Source organism: Grus americana, chromosome 2 (genome assembly GCF_028858705.1).
Source record: "Grus americana isolate bGruAme1 chromosome 2, bGruAme1.mat, whole genome shotgun sequence".
Lineage (NCBI taxonomy): Eukaryota > Metazoa > Chordata > Aves > Gruiformes > Gruidae > Grus > Grus americana.
The window spans coordinates 18,194,043-18,218,449 of NC_072853.1; the positions used below are offsets into that span (position 1 = coordinate 18,194,043).

At 35.4% G+C, this 24,407-nt stretch overlaps 2 protein-coding genes across 2 annotated transcripts in view; both read left to right on the forward strand.

Annotated features, from left to right (window-relative positions):
- Positions 1–24,407, forward strand: part of CSMD3 (CUB and Sushi multiple domains 3) — a 721,079-nt gene that overhangs the window by 560,678 nt on the left and 135,994 nt on the right. Inside the window, exons 33-38 of the mRNA XM_054816701.1 lie at positions 15,264–15,377; positions 16,063–16,158; positions 17,103–17,306; positions 19,693–19,817; positions 23,219–23,315; positions 24,244–24,348. Coding sequence (XP_054672676.1) covers positions 15,264–15,377; positions 16,063–16,158; positions 17,103–17,306; positions 19,693–19,817; positions 23,219–23,315; positions 24,244–24,348 — 741 coding nt within the window. The remainder of the gene's footprint in view (positions 1–15,263; positions 15,378–16,062; positions 16,159–17,102; positions 17,307–19,692; positions 19,818–23,218; positions 23,316–24,243; positions 24,349–24,407) is intronic.
- On the forward strand, positions 11,959–12,339 carry LOC129203687 (cysteine-rich and transmembrane domain-containing protein 1-like). The gene is given in 1 exon segment (XM_054818515.1): positions 11,959–12,339. A coding segment is annotated over 1 exon segment (381 nt).

Consider the following 24,407-nt stretch of genomic DNA (forward strand, 5'->3'; position numbering starts at 1 on the left):
TGTGCCAGTGCCTCACCACCCTCATCGTAAAAAAATTTCTTCCTTACCTGCTGGAAAGCAGTGCTGCATAGAAGGGTCTGGGAGTCCTGGTGCACAAGAAGTTAAGCATGATGCAGTAATGTGCCCTCATGGCCGGGAAGGCCAATGGTATCCTGGGGTGCATTAAGAAGAGCATGGCCAGCAGGCCAAGGGAGGTTCTCCTTCCCCTCTACTCTGCCCTGGTGAGGCCACATCTGGAGTTCTGTGTCCAGTTCTGGGCTCCCCAGTTCAAGAAAGACAGGGAACTACTGGAGAGAGTCCAGCAGAGGGCTACGAAGATGATTACGGGACTGGAGCATCTCTCGTATGAGGAAAGGCTGAGAGAGCTGGGTCTGTTTACCCTGGAGAAGAGAAGACTGAGAGGGGATCACATCAATATTTATAAATATCTAAAGGATGGATGTCAAGGATGGGGCCAGACTCTTCTCCATGGTGCCCAGTGACAGGACAAGGGGCAACGGGCACAAACTAGAACACAGGAAGTTCCATCTCAATATGAGGAAAAAAATCTTCACTTTCAGGGTGACCGAGCACTGGAACAGGCTGCCCAGAGAGGTTGTGGAGTCTCCTTCTCAGGAGATATTCAAAACCTGGCCGGACGTGATCCTGTGCAACGTGCTCTAGGTGATCCTGCTTTAGCAGGGAGGTTGGACTAGGTGATCTCCAGAGGTCCCTCCCAACTCCTACCATTCTGTGATTCTTTCATCCGATCTAAACTTACCTTTTTTTAGTTTAAAACTGTTGCCCTTGTAAATGGTGTATACAAAGAAAACATAACAAAAATGGACAAAAGTCTTTTTAAAAATTGATTTTGCTTTCTGTGTCAACAACAGAAGATCTGATGTACAGCGAGAAGCAGATCCACAGTTAAGTATTAGATACATTTTCTCTGCTTCAGGGGAGCTATATAACTATAGCTAGGAATCATGTCCAAGATTCAAGGAAGTCAAAAGAAGTATCCCAGAAAAGTGCCCATCTCTGGAGTATACTGATACATTTTGCTCCATGAGTGAGATGTCAAATAAGAAACAATAGACTTTGCTGATAAAAGCATACAGCTTCAGGGGCAGAAATTGTATTGTTTAAGTGAGTTTGTACTACTCAATAAGGTACATCATGCAGCACAGTTCAAGATGAGAGGATATGCCAGCAATTAGCTTCTTCATCAGAAGTTCCATTGAATCTAGCTGTAAACAGCTTAATGTAAAATAACTGCAATGCGGATTTGTATTCACAGCGTGCAATGTGAATACATGCCCAAAGGCTGAAGAAATTAAAATATTGTTTTGTAGGTAGAGAGGTCAAACATAGTTACACAGATAATGAGTTAGGCAGAGTCCAGACTATTGTTTTGAAAACTGTTTTTTAAAAGTGAATAGCAGAGTGCTCCTGGTCCCCTTAAGACAAAAGATTTCCTTAGCCATAAGGAAACACCTCTGCTATGAGGTACTTGACTGTCTTTTTAGTGCAATTGTGTCCATTATGACTAATCAGAGGACATGAAAATTTAAGTTAAATCACTTCCTTTTTCTTCTTTCAGATTTTTTTAAAATGTATACTTCTTGTCACATAAAAGGAACAATGAAGAGAAGGAACCAGAAACCATTCTATAAAAATAGTGTTTAAAAAATAGCAAGGGAGAATAAATATTTGTGTGTATATAGTAGCTGGGCAAAGCACTTAACCTCTCTATATCTCTTTTTATCCATCTGTAAGACAGAATAATAACATTAACCTCAAAGAGATACTATGAAAATTAATTGGAGTAACACTTAAACAATTAAGTACAAAAAGGTACCATGTAAACCTAAAGTGAAATACCAGTCCTATGTTTTAAGTTATACCAGGAAAATGAAACCCAGCAGTAAGTAATGAACTGGTTTTTACAGTCTCACATATTCCCTTTGAAGTCCTACTATTTATGTGTAACTAACGTACCCTTGAGTTGTTAGCCATGATCTATCACAATGTGATACAGGGTTTGCAGGCTAAAAACCCCAAATATTTCAATAACAAAAAGTGTATGGAAATGAACAGTAGGTACGCTTTTCTATTATTTGGTAAAATTTAATGCAATTTACTAAAATAGAAAAATTGGTTTGCTCCTTAAAATATTGTAGTTAGTTTGAGTAATAAAAAGGGGTATTAATGATACTTGTCAAAAATTTATTTTGTCACCTACAATATTTAGTTTGCTCACTGATGGACTTTCAGAGAAATGAACACATACTTTTTTCTCCCTTGCTGTTCCCTTCAAGGTAGATTGGAAATTAGAAGTTTAAATAGAACACTCTAAGAACTGAGGGAATACAGCTGAAAACTGGCTTCTAAAAAATTGTGATATTTTCACTGGGACACAGAAATAAAAGAGTTAATTTAAAATGAGCAGCAAGGAACATATTCTATTCCTTTATAAAGTTTCACATTTCAAATAAGCTATCAACTAATAGTTCTGAAAGGTATATAATCACCTGATCTTCCGGCAGTGAAGGTTAATTTCTTGCTGAGAGAAAAACAGTTGAAGGATATTCAACCTTCTGGTTGAGAAAACAGTTCAAAGTGTAATTATACGTATTCTATGTAATATATTTTAATGTATTCAATCAGGTTTCCATTTTTAATGTTTGTAAATTGCCAGTTACTGAGATCAACGCATTCTGGATGTTTTAATACCATTTGAGAAAATTAAGACTGTCAATAACGTAGTCAAATATGGAATGATGTTACACGACCTGCAACACATGTGATTGTAATGTGCATATATAACTAGTTAATATAAAGTGGAGTATAAACATCTATGTTGCTGTCCTTTTTGGCTGAGTGTGTACACCTTTCTGCTTAAAGAGGATAATATCCTATGCTATGTATAATAGAAATTAAATAATTTCAGTTTTTGACACTTGGTACCTCTATAAAATAAAATTTCTTTTAAAAATATGCTTATACTTATCTATGTTAAAAATCACTATTCATATTATCACAGCTGAAATCTGAGTATATTGGCATTCACATTAAAATTATGAAGACTGCAGATGTAGTCAGGGTCATAGCGATTAAAGTTTAGACCTAAATAAACTAGGAATACACAGACGGTAGAAATTTAAAACAATAAAAGTACTGGACAATGGAATAATTTGCCTAAATACATGCTGCAGTTCCATCACTTAAAGTATTTGAATCTTTCCAGTCTAAATATCTATAAATTCTGAAGCCATAGAACTGGAGCATAAGAATCATCGTAATACCAGGTCAGAAAACAAGGGTCTGCCTAACACAGTGTCCTTTTAGCAGCAATAAATGTGGAAATCCAGGAAAAATATGATCTTAGGGCAATGCTTACTGATGGTTCCATGTTCCCAGTTTTAAACATGCTATTGTCTGTTTTTCACTTGATTCTCTCCAGTTCTTATACTTGACTGTAAAAATCATTCCCTGTTCAACTTCATACATCTCATGATTTTATAGATTCCTATCATATTTGCCCCTTAATAATCTCCTTGTCAGAATGACAAATTCAGATCTATTCATGACACAAAAGAGAGCATTACATAACTGCTATTATCTTGCTCTTCTTTCGCTGTATATTTTCTAATTTCATTCATGTATTTTGCAGAGGGCAGAGCAAAATGTCTATCCCTTGCACCCTGAATTTTCGCATGTGTTATAATTGCTTGTTGTTCTCTGCTCTTTTCTTGATAACTGGTAATATTTTATTCCCTTTCTGTCACTACTGGGCACTGAACTGATGTTTCACAGGAATTATTTGTTATAACCTCAAGATCTCAGTCCAGGGTGGTTAACAGCTAATTCAAAGCCTATCATTGTGAATATAAAGTAGAGTTATTTTTTGTTCATGTGCAGTACTTTACCATAAATTTAATCTAATATTTTACTACTAGTTATGCACTACAATATCTTTCTGTAACTTTTCAGTTAGTTCTTGCTTTTACTTCTTTGATAACTTAATGCCATCAAGACACTTTGTAACTGTTAATTGCACCTTTTTAAAATAATTTAAGAATATACAGAAAATCACAATTCCTGACAAATCCCTGCACAGCTCTGTGCATGAAGAAAACAATTTATGCCTACTGTTGTTTTCCTAAATATCTGATGCCATGTAAATTTTTTTCCTTTTAAACTGCATTTGCTGAAGTACCTTGCTGATTGCATTTTGGAAATTGTGAAATAAGATTCTTTTTATAGTTAACATATGCATCATTTCCTTAAGATAAAAAATCTAATGTGTCCTAAATGATTGCATAGAAATGTTGTGTAACTCCATGGAAATAGAGAATAAAAGCTTTCTAACTGATAATATATCATAGTGATTTTAGCCAATGTAGTTACGAAGTTAAACCCATGCTAGATAAGGACCTCGCAAAATCACTTATTACGAGTAGCAATAATTTATCCAGTGTCATAGACGTTTAAGCTTTCAAGCTTTGCCTATTGGTTTGGTAAAACAACCTTGGAAAACACAACAAGTAGATATGAAACACATTTCTTTCATCATTCTGCCTTTAGTTAGGACTATAGCATTAATCACTAATGGATCTGGGAGGCATTAGCATAGATTTAAAATGTATTGTGTTAGATACCAGAAAAATATCTAATTAAAAACCATTACTAGTGACCAAAGACCTACCTTAGTGTTAAGAAAGACTACATGTACGATTGAAATAATATAGGAAAATGTCTGCACATCTAATGATAAAACTGTTTCAATAGCAAATTTTGAAACTATGGTGTACTTTTACATCATACAATATAGTACCTAACTTATCAGTAGGCATTTCCATGCAACATTTCTTCAGATTAAATCAATTTTAAATTTCTTATTTTCACTCTAGTCAGTGCTCTGGGTCTGTTCACTCACTCTCAGTCTATTAAATAAAATATGGTTATGGCTTATAGCATCTATCTCTATTTTTTGACAAACTGTTCTACTTGGTCTGTATTATCATTTCAACCTCCTTTCTCTGGTTTAGAAATACTATTGACAATATCTGAGAGGAAAAGGTATATTTTTCAAACAAAGCTTTGAGACATATTCTTACAAAAAATAAAATAAGAAAAACATGTAAGTCTTAAGCAAATGTCATAGGAATAGAGGCCTCTTTCTTTTTAAACATAGTGTTATGATAAAAAAGGAAAAAAAAGATAAGCCATAAAGAGTTCAAAAGCTTGCCAGCATGCCACAGTTAGTAGAAAAAATGTCATCATCATATATGAAGTAGTGTTGCTTTTTTTCTGTTTAATGTATACACTTGTATCTTGCTTTATAATTATTTTTTCTTGCCTATATCTACTTTTCTTCTGTACTTTTCACTAGTTGTAACAAGGTTTTTTTCCCTCTGTTGGCCATACTATCATTCTGGGTTTTTTTTCCTTTTTTTCCCCCTATGATCTTGTACCCTCATTTTCTAGGAACTAAATAGAAGAACATGCATGTTGGCATTAAACAGTCTATTCTGTGATTACAGATGTGATTTAGATATTTATAAGCATTGATAACATTCCCTCTCAGTCTTCTCCAGGCTAAACAGCCCCAGCTCTCTCAGCCTTTCCTCATACGAGAGATGCTCCAGTCCCCTCATCATCCTTGTAGCCCTCCGCTGGACTCTCTCCAGTAGTTCCCTGTTTTTCTTGAACTGGGGAGCCCAGAACTGGACACAGAGCTCCAGATGTGGCCTCACCAGGGCAGAGTAGAGGGGGAGGAGAACCTCCCTTGGCCTGCTGGCCATGCTCTTCTTCATGCGCCCCAGGATACCATTGGCCTTCCCGGCCATGAGGGCACATTACTGCATCATGCTTAACTTCTTGTGCACCAGGACTCCCAGGTCCTTCTCTGCAGTGCTGCTTCTCTGTACTGGTGCTTGGGGTTATTCCTCCCTCTGATGTTTGAATGTTTTTGATATTGAGCAAATCACTTACCATTTCTGATGCAGCATAAATGCAGTCAGTTTTCTGCCTGGACATATAGTTAATGTTCTCCATACTGAACAGAATACCAAAATGGATAATATTTGTGAAGTGCGTTTATATTAATTGTTACTGTTTTACACATTATATGCTATAAGATTGGATAGAATCATATAGAACTTTTCCTTAAAGTGGCAGCTGAATGTGATCTGTATGTGACAAAGATACATCAACAAACAATAAGAGACAACTAAGCAAGTATTAGTAAACCATTTGTGAAGTTCCTTGCTGGCTAGCAGCACCGCTGCTTCCTGCCAGTTAATGCACTAGAAACTTGTAGCACTGGTAGCTTGTTTAACGCTTCTTGTCTTACTGATATAACAACTTATTTTGTATTGAATACATACTGTTCATTGTAATTGTTAAATCTCATTAATTGAAGGAAAATCCAGTGTAAATTATTAGTATTTGAATGGATCATTGATTCTCTATATTTTAAGTAATTTTTGGAGAAGTCTTATTCTTCCACTTTCAAAAATAATTACATATAAGCACACAAGAGAAAATATGGCATAAAAAGTGTGAAGAAAGGCAAATTCTCTGTCAGTATACAATTGAATACTTTGATATCGATGTTTGATGAAAAAGCAACATATCCTCTTCTAGAATTCTGCCCTTGTCCTTTTCAAAACATGTGTCCTTGTTTCCTTCTGGAAAAAAACCAACCAACCAACCAAACAAAAAACAACAAAAAAACCCACAAACAAAAAACCAAAACAGTATACTCTGGAGGAAACTAATGTTTTCTGTTGCTGGACATGACATGTTATAACATGTCATCTTGTGCATAGGTAAAACCATATTTGTTTATTTAACACACATTTATTTATTTTTTTATTTAATGAGATATAATTTCAGGTCTTCTGTTTATAGTCAAGTTTTTAAAAAACTGCTTTGTTAGACAGGAAAAAGATTAAATTGTGTCTGTAAGGTCAAAACATTATGGATGAGATTCATGTCATCTTTCTTCAGCCATCTACAAATTGAGTATCTAGTTCACACTAGTTGTCCAGGTTCCCACTCTAGGTTATGGAGAAAGATAGGCCCCTCCAGAGCATGATTCATTCCTCTCCAGGAAAAAATTCAAGAAATATGACCCAAAAAACTATCTAACTTTTAAGAAGCTTTGGCCAAATGAAATATATTCAACATTTTAGGTATACCATCAATATTAAGAGCTGTAAAGGTAGTTAAAATGCTAAGATACAGTTTTTACCTGTAGGGGTAAATAAATCAATGTTACCTGTTTAAAATAATAATAATAATAATAATAAATGCTTGAATTTCAGTTTAGTCAAATTGAAACAAACCAATATAGAGAAAAGAAGGTAGTATGGTGTGGTGTTTCTTTCAGGGTTCTGTATTACAAAGCAGATGCTACATGTTAGTATTATTTAAAATTATTGAAATGTAATATAATATAATATAATATAATATAATATAATATAATATAATAGCATGCAATGCAATGCAATGCAATGCAATGCAATATACATATACAATGTCCATTGTATTTAAAATAAAATGTACTGGTTTGACTTCTCAGACCAGGAGAGAGGGATGTGAGCTGCAGAAAGGGAGAAGCAGAAAGGAAGATTGAGGTTAGAAGGCTGGAGGAGAATGATCATTTATGTAATGTGATCAACTTCGCTGATTTTAGGAGCAAGCAAGAAATGCGTTAATTAGGAGAGTTCATTCCTGTTCCATCTCCAGAAAAAGGCCTGAGTCTCACTTTTCTCCTATTTTATATGGAATTATGCCCATTTCTGGGGAAATATGCATGTGTCTCTTTTTGTGCAATTTCCCTTGAATTCCTCATTCTGAGCTTCTAGTGTTTCTAACTGCCCCATCTCCTGTCCCCAAACACATTCTTGTCTTTTCATATATTCAGATAAATGGGTGCTTTTCTCAGACATGAGAAGATGTAGCATTTCCTATCTCCTTCTTCCCTTCCTAGTCTGGAAATGCAGGAATACAGAAAAGAGGACAGGTCAGCATGTTTTCAGTAAAAACTTTCTTTGCAGAAGAAAAACAAAGGCAGAACAGCAGAGTATAGCTTACAGCTCAGACCTAGATCTGTGTACTCCTGCTTTTTCTTTCTCTGAGATGGATATTTTCTTTGCCTTCATGCAGGGGAGGAAAACAGCACCTGAGAGCTCTAAAAACCAGAACTCTTTCAGCCCTTCCTTACCTGTCCCTTGTTTGCAGAGAGAATCCTTTATTCTTTCTTATTCTCCCTAATCTTCTGGAAGTCCTGCCAGGAAATGGCAGACTCCACCTGAGAGAACAATAGCCGAGACTGCCAACGGAACACCAATAGCTAGCGATGAAAGGCAGATAGTTCAGAAATGGCTTTTTCCACAGGCTAAGAGATTAAAAACTAGACAGTTGGTGCATGACACATGCATTGTGAAGAACTAATACAAATTCACATTAATTTGCCCTATCCAAGTACAGTTAGCTGGCACACCTGTATGTAGTCTGGAAAATCTCCATGACTTTTATGTTGACTATTGATATTAAATGTAATCTTATTCAAGTATATTTAATTTGCTAATAACAGTAAACTTGTGCAATATATGATGTTATTGAAATCCAATTACATTACATTTGAGGGCTTCTGTAGGTTTGTGTTGTGTAATCATACATTTATACAGTGGGAAACTCACTTAAGGTCAATCTATAGCTTCAGTAGCTATAGAAAATGTATATAATTATATATTTTTATGTATTATGTGTGTATATATATGCATTCCTTTTACCTTTTGACATCTTTAGCATCTTTTAATTTTCAGTTATTTAATGTTTTCTCTTTATTTTTATATCTGATTATTTTTTGTAACATTATTATATCAACTGCATTAAGTTTCAGTTGTTCAGTCAGTCTTGTCAACAATTATCTGTTGAGAATATGCAATTCTCTGCCCTTACTCATGTCAGTAAGAATACCTCTTCTAGTGGTTTATATATAAACCCATCACTAGTCTTATTTTGACATCTAGTCTGCAGTGCACCCAAGAGGTTTATACTGTTAGAATTAATTTTTACGGCTTCCAAGTTCAGGAACACAAGGCAGTTGTTTTATTCTGCTATTTGCTTTGAAATGAACTGAGGTTTACCCAACAGGATACTACTAGTAGTGTCTCTACTTTGTAGTCACAAAAAAATTAATATTTTTCCTGTTACAGCATATGCTAAAAAATGGCAACTATTACAGAGAAATCTAACAGATATTACTAAAGATAGCTGCACAGGCTCAGAGTAGACAGAATGTATTAAAAGTAACTGGCAGACAACCAAATGTTTGGAAATGTAGGAGGAGAAACTTTCAAAAAAGACCCCTCTGCTACTAATTTCATTTAAAAAATAAATGATAGTAACACTGCTAACTCAGAGTCAGTTATTGTTATGTCAAACTGAAGTTTTCCACTGATCAGATCTTCCAATTTGTTCATGTGAGCTGGTCAAAATTTATTAAAGTTTCTATATGCATGAATTCTGTACGATCATCTCTTTAGAATGTCATCTTTCAGTCTTTCCCTTCAAAGCCCTTCTCAGTGATTACTGAACAATTTGTCTTTGAAGAACCCAACTGACATTCAAGTTATCTTGCAGTTTTACTGGACATCTTTCTCAGGCAGAAGAGGGTGAATATCGGTTTATTTGGTGTCTACATGAATATAATTTAATTTTAAAATATTGAGTCAGTCCATCATTATAGTGTATTGCTACTTCGCCCTAAATACAAAGGAAAACTTCATACATTTTTTCTTGTCTGTTGCTTGTTATGAAGCTAAATACTTAAATCAAAGGCATTACTCACAGAGGAATGCTATGTTCCAGCAGGAGGCAGATATAAGTTGTAAGAGTAGGTAGCCTCTGACTTTTTCAACAATATAGTAAAAGTAATTTTTCTGCTTTCACTATAAGACGGCAATAGGTCATAATAAACCTTTCTACCTTTAGCATCTGTGTTTTTATTAACCATACTTTCTATGGTTAAATTATTTCATATAAAACTCTTGGCTTGCAGTACATGAATGTTAAGTTACTTCACATGAATAAATAATGGACTTTAACTTTAGATTCTTCCTAGATGCTTCCTTCTGCTGTTCATTCATGCGTTTTATGTTTTTCAAGGCTATTCCATGGCTAGTTATAGGTGCCTTGAAGGTAAAATCCAAAGGAAATGGTAGAAGAAGTGAAAAATCTAAATTATGTTCTGTTTCTCACCAAAAAAAAAAAAAAAGAAATCTCTTTCCTCCCCTCTTCTTCCGTAAAAAAAACCCAAAACCCCTGAAACTCCTGCAACGAAAGCTAGAATGATTGTCATCACACTAGTGTAGTCAGATCTTAATGTAGTTGCCTGATTTTGTGGAGAATTCCTGCCTGTCTTATGAGAATGGGCACAAGAGTTTCTCCTATCTGATGATCATTGGATTGATGACACTAATCTGATCAGCTGTAGAACTTTACTGAGTCTTTCTCACTGAGAGAGAATCTCACACAATAGTTGCCTGCTTTCTGCTTCCTAGAGTTATGCCTACCTCCTGCTTATTTAAACATGGCTTTTCTCCTTTTTCATTTATCGTTTAGCTGACTGGACATGATCCATCACTTAGCACAGTGAAATGGGGTCTCCAGACTTGGGAGTTAAGATGCATGAGAAGCTTGTGTTTCTTGTTTCTTAGTGCATACTTGTTATCTTTAATCAACATAGAGACCATTTCTGTAGTGAAAGACTTCTCTTTCCCTGTCTTTTAAAGAAGATTGTAGCTTCTGAATAATGTTGCTTGGGTTTTTTTCTTCTTTTTTTCCTCAAAACTAAATTAAATACGGTATTATAATTCCTTTATAACACGTGATAGAAAAACATCACAGCTAAATCATAGAATCATAGACTCACAGAATCACAGAATCATAGAATGGTTTGGGTTGGAAGGGACCTCAAAGATCATCTAGTTCCAACCCCCCTGCTGCGGGCAGGGACACCCTCCACTAGACCAGGTTGCCCAAAATCCCATCCAACCTGGCCTTGAACACTTCCAGGGATGGGGCATCCACAGCTTCTGTGGGCAACCTGTGCCAGTGCCTCACCACCCTCATAGTAAAAAAAATTTCTTCCTAACATCTAATCTAACTCTACCCTCTTTTAGCTTAAGCCCATTACCCCTTGTCGTATCACTACACTCCCTGATAAACAGTCCCTCACCATCTTTCCTGTAGGCAGCCTTTAGGTACCGGAAGGCTGCTATAATGTCTCTTTGAGCCTTCTCTTCTGCAGACTGAACAACCCCAACTCTCTTAGCCTGTCTTCACAGGAGAGGTGCTCCAGACCTCTCTCCAACAGCTCCATGTCTCTCCTGTACTGGGGCCCCCAGAGCTGGATGCAGTACTCCAGGTGGGGTCTCACAAGAGCAGAGTAGAGGGGCAGGATCACCTCCCTCGACCTGCTGGTCACACTTCTTTTGATGCAGCCCAGGACATGGTTGGCTTTCTGGGCTGTGAGTGCACATTACCAGCTCATGTTGAGCTTTTCATCAACCAACACCCACAAGTCCTTCTCTTCAGGGCTGCTTTCAATCCATTCCTCGCCCAGCCTGTAGTAGTGCTTGGGACTGCCCAGATCCATGTGCAGGACCTTGCACTTGGCCTTGCTGAACTTCATGAGGTTCCACAGGCCCACCTCTCAAGCCCGTCAAGGTCCCTCTGGATGGCATACCTTCCCTCCAGAGTGTTCACCACCCCACACAGCTTAGTGTCTTCAGCACACTTGCTGAGGGTGCACTCGCTCCCACTGTCCATGTCACCGACAAAGATATTAAACAGCACCGGTCTCAGTACTGACCACTGAGGAACAACAATCATCACTGGTCACAGGTGCTGGCAGCAGCATGAGATGGGCAGCACCTGAGGACCGATTCTGTATCTGACATGAACTACAAAAATCCTCCACCTTACCCTGGCCAGGGCCCCACTGCCTCTTACCCACCTTAGGCACAGCAACCGGGTGGTCCTCCTGGCTATCCTCCTGGATCTACTGGGCCATACCAGCCAGGCCAGCCAGGTTATTGAGGTTATCCCCAGTACGGATGGCAAAATGCACCTCTGACTCCAGGATCAGTGTATGCAGATGGGCCTAAAACCATAGTGTATGTCATGGAGGAGCGGCAGAGGGACGACTCAGGTGAGAGCACCTGTCCAATTGCGTGCTGGACTGCACTCCGCTGCTGCTGCCTCTGGGACATGCAGAGCCACCACACATACCTCTCATGGAGTACTATGCGAAATGTTATGCCACCAAATACAGAGTAAAAGATATTTTATTTTTAAATAACATTACTACAAAGCAGTGAAGGCCAAGATGAACATAAATTCATAAATAGTTTGCAGCCCTCCTTCAGATCTCAAGTTTAGACAGGTGACTTTCAGTCTTTCATGTTAGTTGACGGGATAGAAAATGACTGGAAGTGAATCATTCTTTAGAGAATACTTAGTCATGCATTTTTTAAAAAAAAAAAAATACATCACCCCCCAAATTCTTCAGTTAAAGTGATTTGATCTTTATTTGGACTGGGTAATTATTTTTAATGAGTTTCCCAAGGGCAGGTTATACCTGATACTCACATTTATATTTCTGTCCATTTTTGATAATTTTGAAGCAGGTATTTCTGGAATTGTCTTCAAATTATGTTATGGTTTGGTTTTAAGAAAATTCTTTTTAAACACTAGAAAATAAACAGAATAAACACATGCCAAATGGGTAAACAACAATGACCCCCAGAAAACATGGGAATAATGAACTTTTTCTAATAATCAAAATTTCCCTTCTTGTGATATAATCTCAGCTGGTCAGGTATGAGTCACTGATGTATTAAAGTATTTCACATCTGATTTAATAAAAACAAGTATCCTGGCACAGAAAGAGAAAGGAAGAGGATCTATATTCTACCTCTTCTACTGGCCGCACCATACTCCTGCCTGACTTGAGCAAGTAGCTTGGTTCACTTAAACTTAAATTGATCATAAAGTTGTGGACTCAAAACCCCTTATTTGAGCTTGCTGCTGTTTCATATTGACCACTTTCTGCCAGTAGGTGCTGTTTGTCAGTGCTTTCTGATATCTCAGCCATACTAATCACCTTAAATCTCTTCATACTGTGTATGATTTCAAGCCAATGATAACTTTTGGTTACCTTCTCAGATTTTACCTCAATTTTATTAAGAAATACACAGCCGATAGTGAAAAAACAGTTACCACAAATGATATCTGGACCTTTCTCTTTCCAAAATGATCAATTTTAAGTCACACATTTGTTCACTTTCTTCAGTGTTATACTTATAGACAGGACGGTGCTCAAGACAAAGCTGGAGGCAACAACAATCTTGAAATACCTATGAAATGTAGAAATAGACCTTTGAATTTTGCTTACTGTATGCTATAATTGCTGTGTAAATATTTTATAATAAACCATTACAACACAAATATAGCTTATCAATTCTATATTTACAGTTTTCCCAGGATACAGCTCTAGTTATGTGTGCTTGTTAAGTTATGCCTCAGCACTTGCTTGAATTTTCTATACATAGATTGCAACTCAATTCGAAATGGGTAACAGCAGTGGAAGTCACAAGGAACTTTACTTGGCTCAATGGCAAAATGAAATTCATTGAGTATGAAAATAAGATTTGATAAAAGTACCAATGTGATAGAAACAATTAGCTGGATTAAGTTTGTTAGTTACCTTTAGCAATACCAAAGAGAAGACTTGAATGCAGCTAAATATTATTTTAAAAATAAGCAGAGCTAGTAAAACCATTAATGTTTAATTTTCTGGAGATTGAAGGAAAAATGATGGAGATAATTTGGCATCTCACTTATGGTTCCTCCTAAAAATGGATAAAAATCTTTTGAAGTGTCTCACAGGCAGTTTTAAAATTACTTTTGTTTGAACTTTTTGAAATACAACAGCCAGTCTTTCCCTTCAAAAAGAGGTTTTCTTTTTAAAAAATAACTTTTCTTCTTGAAAAGAGCGTATGATAACGTTCTGAGTTGGCAAGGTGGAACTGTCTTTTTTAAAATCAGTCAGAAAAGAAAATTCAACAATTTGAAGAAGTCACATTTTTAATATATTGTTTTTAAAGCTTGAAGGGTGTATAAATTGGAAGAATTATAGGTGCCTAGCTTCATCCTTTATAACAAAATATACACGATAAAGATATTATAGAACATATGGCGAACAAATATAATCTAGTAGCAACACGTTGGAATATTTATCCCAAAATGTCTAACCTGGATAATGAACCAGAACTGGTTCTGTTTCTCTTTATAGGTGTTCCAGTACCTACAAGTATCTAACTACTTCCAGCTTTTTACCTTTACAGTCCTTAAAACATTTTCCCCTCCATTGCTAGTAATGGTGATAAAAAATTAGGATGTAAATGTTTTGTAGGGACTAAGGCCAGAATTAATCCAAACTATTCTTTTTTCTTTTCACTGTTTACTTATATTGAAAGTGTGATGTGAATGTGCTGCACAGACATTTGAACTTTAGTGCAAAAATAACGTTCATGAATTGAGTTGTTCTACTAGCATGTGTTTAAAAAATAATAATTTTTGTGATTCAGTATATGTATTCTGGAAAGTGTTTGTTGCTTTGAATCAGTTGCTCATTTATTTCAAAAAGGTAAAGATGCACTGAATGTTAATGTTCTTAAGAAAAATGAAACATTCCAAGGTAAGTAAAACTTACAGAGGCTTATCAACAAAATTAATTAATAAAACACATTATATAGCAATATGCCTAGAATTATAAAGGAGGACATTGCACTGAGAATTTAGATGTGTATTGGGTAGGGGAGAGCAGAGAATTTGAAAGTATATTCAACAGCAGAAAAACAGTTTTGTTCCCTCATTGCTAGAATTTTTTGACGAATATATGTATTGTTTGTGTACCTTCATAGTCTCTTTATATATATAGAATTACATTTTTATCCATTTACTGCTATAATGATAGGAAAAATAACTATCTTTAAACACCAGGACAGCTAATTAAGTGATCAGAGAAATCAATCAATAAATACTGTTTTTATTTAAATCTTTTTAAAACAATGTATTAATGTCTATTTTGTTCTCTTCTTTTTTCTTTTTTTCCCTTTTTCATTCTATTTTTGTCTTTTTTTTTTTTTTTTTTTTTGTCCATTGTTGCCTCTTACTTTTTCTCCTCCCTGTTTGGTCAGTGGTTTTTGGCCAGTTTGTGTTTTTCCAGACATCACTCCATGATGTAGTTGAAGTATATGATGGCCCAACTCTGCAGTCATCTTTGTTGTCCTCTCTCTCAGGATCTCATTCAGGTATCCTTTAATAGAACTGTCATTAAACTGTTATTTATTTTTTATGAATATTAAATATAATGTAGTCAGAAAAGAAAGAAAAAAGTGATTATTATATTTACTTAAATTCAATTCAGGCAAATAAATATATGAAATCAGGATTTTGAATGAAAAGCCTAATCAGTCAAAACTCTTCACATTAATGAATAAAATGAAATAAAATTGAATCTGTTTAGTTTAGATTTTTTTTCTTCTGATATTTAGCATTATAGTGAGTGTTTGGGGCTTCTTACCCTGTGCCTTTATGATTTTTATCTAGTGAGCAATCTGAAATGGGTATTACATATTTAAAAGGGAAAGCAGCGTATATTTGTAGCAACATAAAACTGTATAGATTATGTGCACGTTGACTCAATTAAAAGAGGTATTGAATTTGGTTTTGGTTTGGGGGGTTTTGTTTGTTTGTTTGTTTTTGTAAAACAACAGATATTCCTAATAACTGATATGAGTTTTAATCCCCCTTTTCTAGAATAACATAATAATGTCAGCATAAAATATTGAAATCACACATACATTGCAAAGTTTACAGAAGCAGAACAGGGTTTTGGGAGGGTTATTTCTAGCTACAAAGATCTTGACAGGTATTTTGAATGCTTCTTTAGCAAAAAGTGGTTATGATAGCTTTGTATTTGCTTTGTTTGAGTAGGTGAATCCCTCCCATTGAGCTCAGGTAACCAGATCACGGTTAGATTTACTTCAGTTGGACCAATAACGGCTAAAGGATTTCATTTTGTTTATCAAGGTGAGACAACCTGGAAAAATGTGTACATTTATTCTTCTCATCACAAATTGTAAATCACCAGAGAGGAACAGATTGAGAATGTAGAGGAAAGTAATAGCCCGTTAACAATATAATAAGTTTCACTATTTCTGCATGTTTTGAAAAATGTTTAGGACCTTTCTTTTATCTGTATTTTAAAGCTTAAATCCAATATTTAAGAAGCATAAGAGAGGTTCCAAATTTAAGAAGATCGTTATACAAAGCAGCTGATTCTGGTTGACTAATGTCAAATCCATCTGGCTGCTCAAACTGGTTTATCTCTCACTTTAAATATTAATAACTGCAAGTGTTATTACCTGTGGGTGAATCAGTGATCTTACTGTTAATGAGATACTTCTCTTGGTTTACATTATTTGCCTTTTCATGGTTCAAATGCAGAAATGGTTATACAGCAATACCTGCAACTGCAATTCATTCTTTCATTAAATTTAAATCCTGAGTTGACAGAATACACATTTAGAGATCCACAGGAATAAATGTAAATATATATATGATACAGAAATGTTATTTTGAAACCACATATTAGCTAAATATTTCATAGTAGTATTTCTTTCCAGCGTCATTTTAGAAAGGTTTCAGTGTGGATTTTATGCATTGCTTTTAATCTCGGCAAGGATATCAGAGCTATGCTCTTCTAAATAGTAACTCAGACATCAGAAGTATGCTATCCGTATTGTGAAGATTCATTTGAGGATTATGAAAATGTTCCTAACTGGCTGTGTTGGGTTTGCGTGGCAAGGTTTTGGTAACGGGGGGGGGGGGGGAGGGCTACAGGGGTGGCAAACCCAACACACTGGCAAATAACTGAATGTTACTTCCAGTAATTTTGAATATTTGTGGTTCAAAATCTGTATCCCTCCACCAAATCTAAAATTAAGAGTCCATAATTGTTTGTATGTTTGCAGCTGTTCCAAGAACAAGTGCAACACAGTGTAGCTCTGTGCCTGAACCGAGATTTGGAAAAAGGATTGGAAATGACTTTGCGGTTGGGTCATTGGTTCTTTTTGAGTGCAATCCAGGCTATATCCTCCACGGGTCAACAGCAATTCGATGTGATACAGTACCAAACGCACTGGCACAGTGGAATGATTCACTCCCTACATGCGTTGGTGAGTTTGTAAGGCTTTTTAATAGAACTAATTACTGCCTAAAGTGCAGACCATTCTCTCTAGCTGAATGTGTTTCTTCTTTGTAATCTCTACAGTATTTTATTCTTGCTTACTTTTACACACTTTCTTCTTCATTCAAGGGTAAGATTTTATTCCCCTTTCTATTCTAACCTTGCTGTGACATTTCAGCAGTTTCATGAACATGCTCTGCTGCTATAAATTATGTGTTACCTTCTTTTACATTAATATCAGTGACAGTCCCTGGCTGTCCCTTAATCAAGACTCAGAAATACCAGTTTGTGCCCTGTCTGCTTGCAAGACTGAGATGTTCTCACCTTGCAGATCTCTAACAAGATATTGCAAGAACACTCCTATATTAAAGATTTAGAAACAGTTATGCTAATAGTTCATTGCTTGTTAGAAAAAGACCAGTAATTTTTCAGATCAGAAAATGCAGTTTGTCTGGTTCTAGTCACACAAGATTAAATTCTCAAAATTAAATTCTTAAATTAATGTGCATCCATTGACATTTATAAAGCTGATTTGCACCAGTTGGAAATCTGGTGATTGTACTGAAAAGCCCCACAGTAAAGAGATAAAATTCTAATGTTACATTTTTCCATGGGTTTATGTCAAGGGGAGAATATGGCACATTTACATATTAAGTTTTATTAGAGTTTGGCTTGGGTTTTATATAGAAAAAAAATCAGTTGTTTATAAATTAAATAAAATTGGTTATCATTTGCACAGATGTTTTTGCAATGCCATCAAACTTTTCCACCTGTAACATCTGTTGCAGTACTGACTGCATTATACATTAATTTTGTGCAAATTGAATACATTGAAAACTATTCATTTTGAGGATGAAGACATCTGAAGAATTCCATTCCTATCCAAAACAGTAAATATATTTATGAGTTAAAGTTACTTTACTTTTCTTGAAATAGAACTGAATTTTTATAAAAATGATCCTAAACCATTGCAAAAAACACATTATGATGTTGACTCTAGCATAAGCAGAGTTTTAGACGAGTGCAGGAAAGAGTGTTGAAATAATTATTTTGGCCAGTGATCACAGGATTTTATTGGTATTTTAGTACATGATTTAGTCTGTGGAAGAGAAAGCTATCTGTATCTGGGCAAGTTGAACTGAGAAAGGGTTACAGGCCACCTTATGTGTGAAAATCACTGTGCCAATAAAGGTGGTAAAATATATATGAGGTGAAAATTGTGTTGAACTAAATCAGTTTAATAATTGAAGTGGTCGACATGACCATATTAAATTGCTTTAACTCTAGTGAATGCTTGAAAATTTCCTTACAGATAACAGACTTCAATTGTTCTGTCTGTTCATCCTTTTACAAATAATTATTTAAACACTTTAATTGACACTGAACTTTAGTTTATCCATGTAGTTCCCAATAGATTCTATCAATTATATGCCACATAAAATGTAGCTACACTATTCATTATTAAGATAAGTTTCGTTCTCCTCACTGTTTTCTAAATCCTCATATTTGTGTATGATGAAATCCATTCAAAACTTAGTCGAGTTGCATAGAAGTGATACATGAGCTTCCAATGGTTTTGATAAACCATCTCATCAATCTTTTCCTTTAACTTCTTAAATACCACCAGAATATCTGTATCTAGGTTAAGCTGTAACATTCTTTGTCCCTGTTAGAGCATCTAATGATCTAGACAAGATCCATTCAAGTTGAAAATTCAGAAGAGAAACTTGATGGTACTGAATGCCTCTGTCCTGTATCACGCATAACACTTTTATTAAACCATGGGCATGGATATGATGAATGCAGTCTTGCAAGCATTTAGCAATTTCTTTACTAATGTGATAGATCCATAGTCTGTAATGCGATAACGCACACAAAGAAAGAGGACAGTCAAGGAGTTGAGAGTGGTGCTATTAATTATTTAGACAACAACAAAGTAGCAATATTAAGAAAGAATGTATCTCTTTAATGACACATTTTTATCTTTTATACTAATACAATACATAACTGTTCAAACTCAATTCTTAGCCCCTAGAAATAATGTTTTATTGTTGGAAGATTGCTAGGAGACAATGGAATGTATTTCACTTTGTTAAAGGTCAAAAAAAAAAAAAAGGGGGGGAATATAAGCATGATTCTGTCAGACAGAAAACTGACATAGTTCTAATTTTTACTTATTCTTTTTTGGTCATTTAAAAGAAGGTTTTTGATGGACAAGATTTTATTTTCCTGAGGCGAATATAAGTTTTTTAATGCAACAAAATTTACAAAAGTTTTCAGCCATGGTATGCTGAACATTGTGTAAGCTTTTATAATAACTTTTCTCACTTCTGAAGCTTCATATTTCTTTTCTTGCCTTGTGCATTTCCTTTCAGTGCCCTGTGGTGGAATTTTAACAAAGCGCAAAGGGACCATTTTGTCTCCTGGTTACCCTGAGCCTTACGACAACAATCTGAATTGTGTGTGGAAGATCACAGTACCAGAGGGAGCTGGGATTCAAGTAAGTATACTTGCTATTTGCTTGTTATCATCATGTTTAAAACTGTTTTTCCTGATGCAAGAGCATGACAAGATCATTTTATTCATGTATTTTTCCATCTCAGTAATGGTTCTCACAATGGAATTTATTGCAAAACTTTTTATTCATGCAGTTGTTAAAATGATAAGATTTACAAAAATCTTAAAAGATACACTTGTGACTTTTTACTTAAAGGAAAATCATTAATAATTTAAAATATGTTATTTCAATAGGTCAGTGATTCCTTGTAAGACAGAGGAAATAGAGATGCTTTCCTGTGATTTTTTTTCCTCTCCCAAAATGGATAAATCTCCTCTAACAGAGTGCAATTAAGTTGGTTGCTTCCATGGACAGGTTATGTATGTTTTCCTAGAAATGCCATTATTTATGGAAGTTCATTGTGATATAAAGATGCTTCAGTATGTTTCAACATGTGATGGGAATTGGTCCTTTAAAATACTGTCAGAATTCTCATTTACTAAAATGTAGAGTAAGAACTTCATGGAACACAGAGCAGGAAAGTATCCATTGAGCTAAATCATGTATATCTCACTCTTCAGACTTCACTAAAGAAACTGAGAGAAATCTGCTTATTGGAAAGACAGTTGAGTTTAATAAATTAGGATTTTTAAGCATCATCTGATTAAATTCATAGCAAAACACATATCAAGAAACCATGGTAGCAAGTTTTCTCTGTCTATCCTTGGTTCAAAATAAACTACTGCAGAAAATGAATAAATAAAGAGCTCAGTTTCTGTAGGTAAAGATTTAATAATGAAAGTCAGGAAAACCATTGTGGACAGTTTATTAAAGATGTATTTACTGTTTGCTTTTTTCCTAGTTCTACCAATATTTTTTTGCTCAGATAGTGAATACCATCCGTCCTTTCTATTATCAGTTACTGAATAAGTTATTCATTTGTACTTATATAAATGTAATGACAACAGGGCAGATTAACGAGCATACCTGTATGATTGTAATTAGATCTGTAGAACATTTAATATTGTCACTGAAGCAGGATAGTCATGAAGTGTGATATTCATGCTTCATCCTTTGAATCCTGTCTGATTTTCAGGGCTAGGTCTGAGAAAGATAAAGTCTCTGGTGTCGTAAACTGAATACAGCTGATACAGGATCATTAAGACAGAGTATACATCAGAAGTCATCATACCATTTTTACTGTGTTATTTTTAACAACTGAGCTTAGCTTTATATCTACTAATGACATAAAAAAAAAGCATCAGAATAATTTTGGTTTTGGTTTTTTCACTTCATAGGAAAGAAAAAAAATGAATATACATACATAAAAATGTAATCATTACTGTGAAAATCAGCTACTTGAGGCAACATTTGAAAACTTGGGTGACTGATTTTGTCCAAAATGAGAATGCATGCAAGTGCGGATGTTCAAGATACTGTGATAGCTAATGCTTTTGTGTTTATGTAAATGCATAAAATATCTGGACATTTTTCCTGACCAATATTTATTCCCTCAAAGTAACAAAGACACTTCCCCAGCTTTAAAGGAGATGAAAATAATGTGTCAACAGTGCATATTCCTCTGTGAAATGTGTAGATGGAATTTTAAACTATTTAGGTGTAACAACTATTGATGTGTATTATTACATTGCTGAATTTGTTGAAACAGAGTGATCAGATGTAAATGCTGAGCTGTCTCATATCAAATTGAAAAGCAGACATTTAAAAGTAGATTTAGGTAAATATGAAGCGTGCACCAAAAGCCTGCCTTCGGGCACTTAACTTAAATACCTTATATCAGGAAATTAATGTACCATGGTACCTTATAAAGTTAAGGCAGAAAGGCACCTCAAGTAGATAATTCAAAACATCTGATATAGACTCTGGCTCTGAATCACTGCCTGAAGGTATGTCTGTCTATTTAATGACTACATGGGGAGGTTAGGGCAACTAGCATCGGTTGCACTAAAATAGATGTTTTAAATTAGGTGTTTTATGAGAAATATAAAAAATGTAGTCAGCAGCAATCTGTCCCTGAAAACACATAAAAATCATTAGACAATTTGAAATTTGTTCTGAAGGTTTCCTAGGTACCTGCACTTCCAATTCGATATGTCTTCAGAAATATTCCTGACAGAGACAACACCCGTAAGTTTCACCTAAATCCCTTGTGAACCAAAAAATAAACAGCCATGTCTTAAAGTTTTCTGAGAGACCAGATCCAGTGGGCCTTCTCCAAGTATCTAAAACATGCTAACAGTCAGGGCCTTTCCATTGCTTCACTTTTAAAAATAAATAAATAAATAAATAGTATATATAAAAATATATAGTATCTGACCAATTCCTACAACAAGGTACAATGTTTAAGGACCCCATCCAAGAAACAGGTTGTCAAACTGAACATTCCTTTACCTAGAAGTTCCAAGTCATATATTTCACCTAGAAAAATAACTTCATTACCTAGTTGTACTGGAATCGGTGTTTATTTCTTCTGTTGAAGCTATTCAATTTTGAAAAAATAAAAAATAAAAGGAAGAATAATTGAGGTGGAAGAACAGTAAAAGAAGCATAATTCTCTAACTTAGTGGCTAAGTTACCCCTTTTCGAGGGTGGTTGGGGTTTCATCAGTGCTTCTGTCACTCTTTAAATGCTTTTCATTAAAGAGTTATTTCACTAAACCAGAAAAATGCCAGACCCTCTCCCCTCCAAAACAGGAAAAGGAACCTGGCATTTCTCTACTTCATGGGGAGTGTTTTCACTATATGAGAGCAGATATGTCCTCCCACTTGCAGTCTGTCTGCTTACCACTTTGCACCTCCTTGTGAGTGGAAGGATGTTGTCACCTCTGGAAGGAATGAAGTGAATGTTCTGCCTTTAGCTTGTAGCATGCCGGTGAGTGCTCCTCCTCAGAAGATGAGTCAATGATGAAGGTAATCAGACACAGGAGGTTGCTTTTACCTGGAGGTAGAATTGAACATGGCAAGATAGACGAAGCAGTGTGCATCACTGTGGGACTGGTTTTAGCCTGGGATAAACTAGAGACAATCACAAAGAACCGGCAGTAATTGACAATACCATGTTTTGCCTTCCCCTCAACGTCCTCCAAACAAGGGAATCATGTTCTATACCCAGATGATTTTCATGGTTGTGTGACTCGTCAGAGGTAATACGTGGTTGTCACTAAGGGTCACAGGATTTAGAAGTCTGAACTGGCAATTAAATAAAAAAAATATCGCAACACAATTTTATTCACTTGATGATGATTTTCCATTCTCTTGGACAATGAGAGCAAGACACAACTTTTCATGATTGAAAGCAACAGAGGCTACAATTTACAGTCGCCTTTGTGCTTGAATACACAGGGAAAGAAGTTCATGTTCTTTACCTCACATTTTTCTTCATAGGTGCAAGTGGTGAGTTTTGCCACAGAACACAACTGGGACTCCTTAGACTTTTACGATGGTGCTGACAACAATGCTCCAAGGCTTGGAAGTTATTCAGGTGACTGAGAGGATTTTACAATAAGTGTGTCACAGATTCAACTCTGTTTTGTAAACACACAGCTCTTTCTAGTTCTTCTGTGTATGTCTGTGTGTGTGTGTGTTTCTCCTATAATTAACAACAGGTAGTATTCTTTCTGTTTTAATCAGTCATCTCTTAGTGGGCTTTCATAAAGCTGAATATTTGAAAACGTTAGAAATGAGATAATATTCAGAGGCTCCCAAAGTAGATAGCTATTAATCTCATATTTTGCCCACTCTTATAGTAGGTCCAGAAATACAGACCTCTAAAAGAGATGCCTCTTGAAATTGTACATAAGTAAAGGATGCATTCTTTATGCTTATTTTAGATAACTGAGACAGTTCTGTTTGCCTTACTTTTTCTTATTTTGTTTTGTTTTCCTTTATTCTACTTCATTCATGTGTACAGAATGAGATCACAGACAAGAACATTGTTGTCTTGTCTTGTGCTGAAACACAAATAAATATCAATCACATTTCTAAGAATAGCCCTACAAAATATGTTCAGAGCTGCTTGATATATTTGACTGTTACATTTGAAATTATTCCAGTTACAGGATTTGCTCTTGCTTTTATGAAAACCCTAGTGAATATTTCTCCTTTTGTGGATAAAAGTATGTAATATAAATTTATATTAGACCTTGCTTCCCTGGGTGCCTGCAGTTTGGGTCTCTGATATTGCGGTGCACTGAAAATGTAATGAAACTTTTATAGGGATAGATATTTGATAGCATCCATGATGACAGAATATGGTGGAATTGGTTATGCGACCTTTCTCTCCCCTTCCCATCCTCTCTTCCTCCTTTCCCCCCTTTTTCTTTTTCTCTCTTTTTATCCACATACACATTTACGTATGCATTGAGTTCAGTTTCTGTGCATTTCAATAATATTTTGATTTCTCTTTTCAGGAACAACCATACCTCCACTTCTCAACAGCACATCAAATAATCTGTACCTAAATTTTCAGTCTGATATCAGTGTTTCAGCTGCTGGATTTCATCTTGAGTATACAGGTAATGCAGAAATGTTCAATTAATTAAGAAAGCTTACTGGTTCCAGAGATCAGATGTAC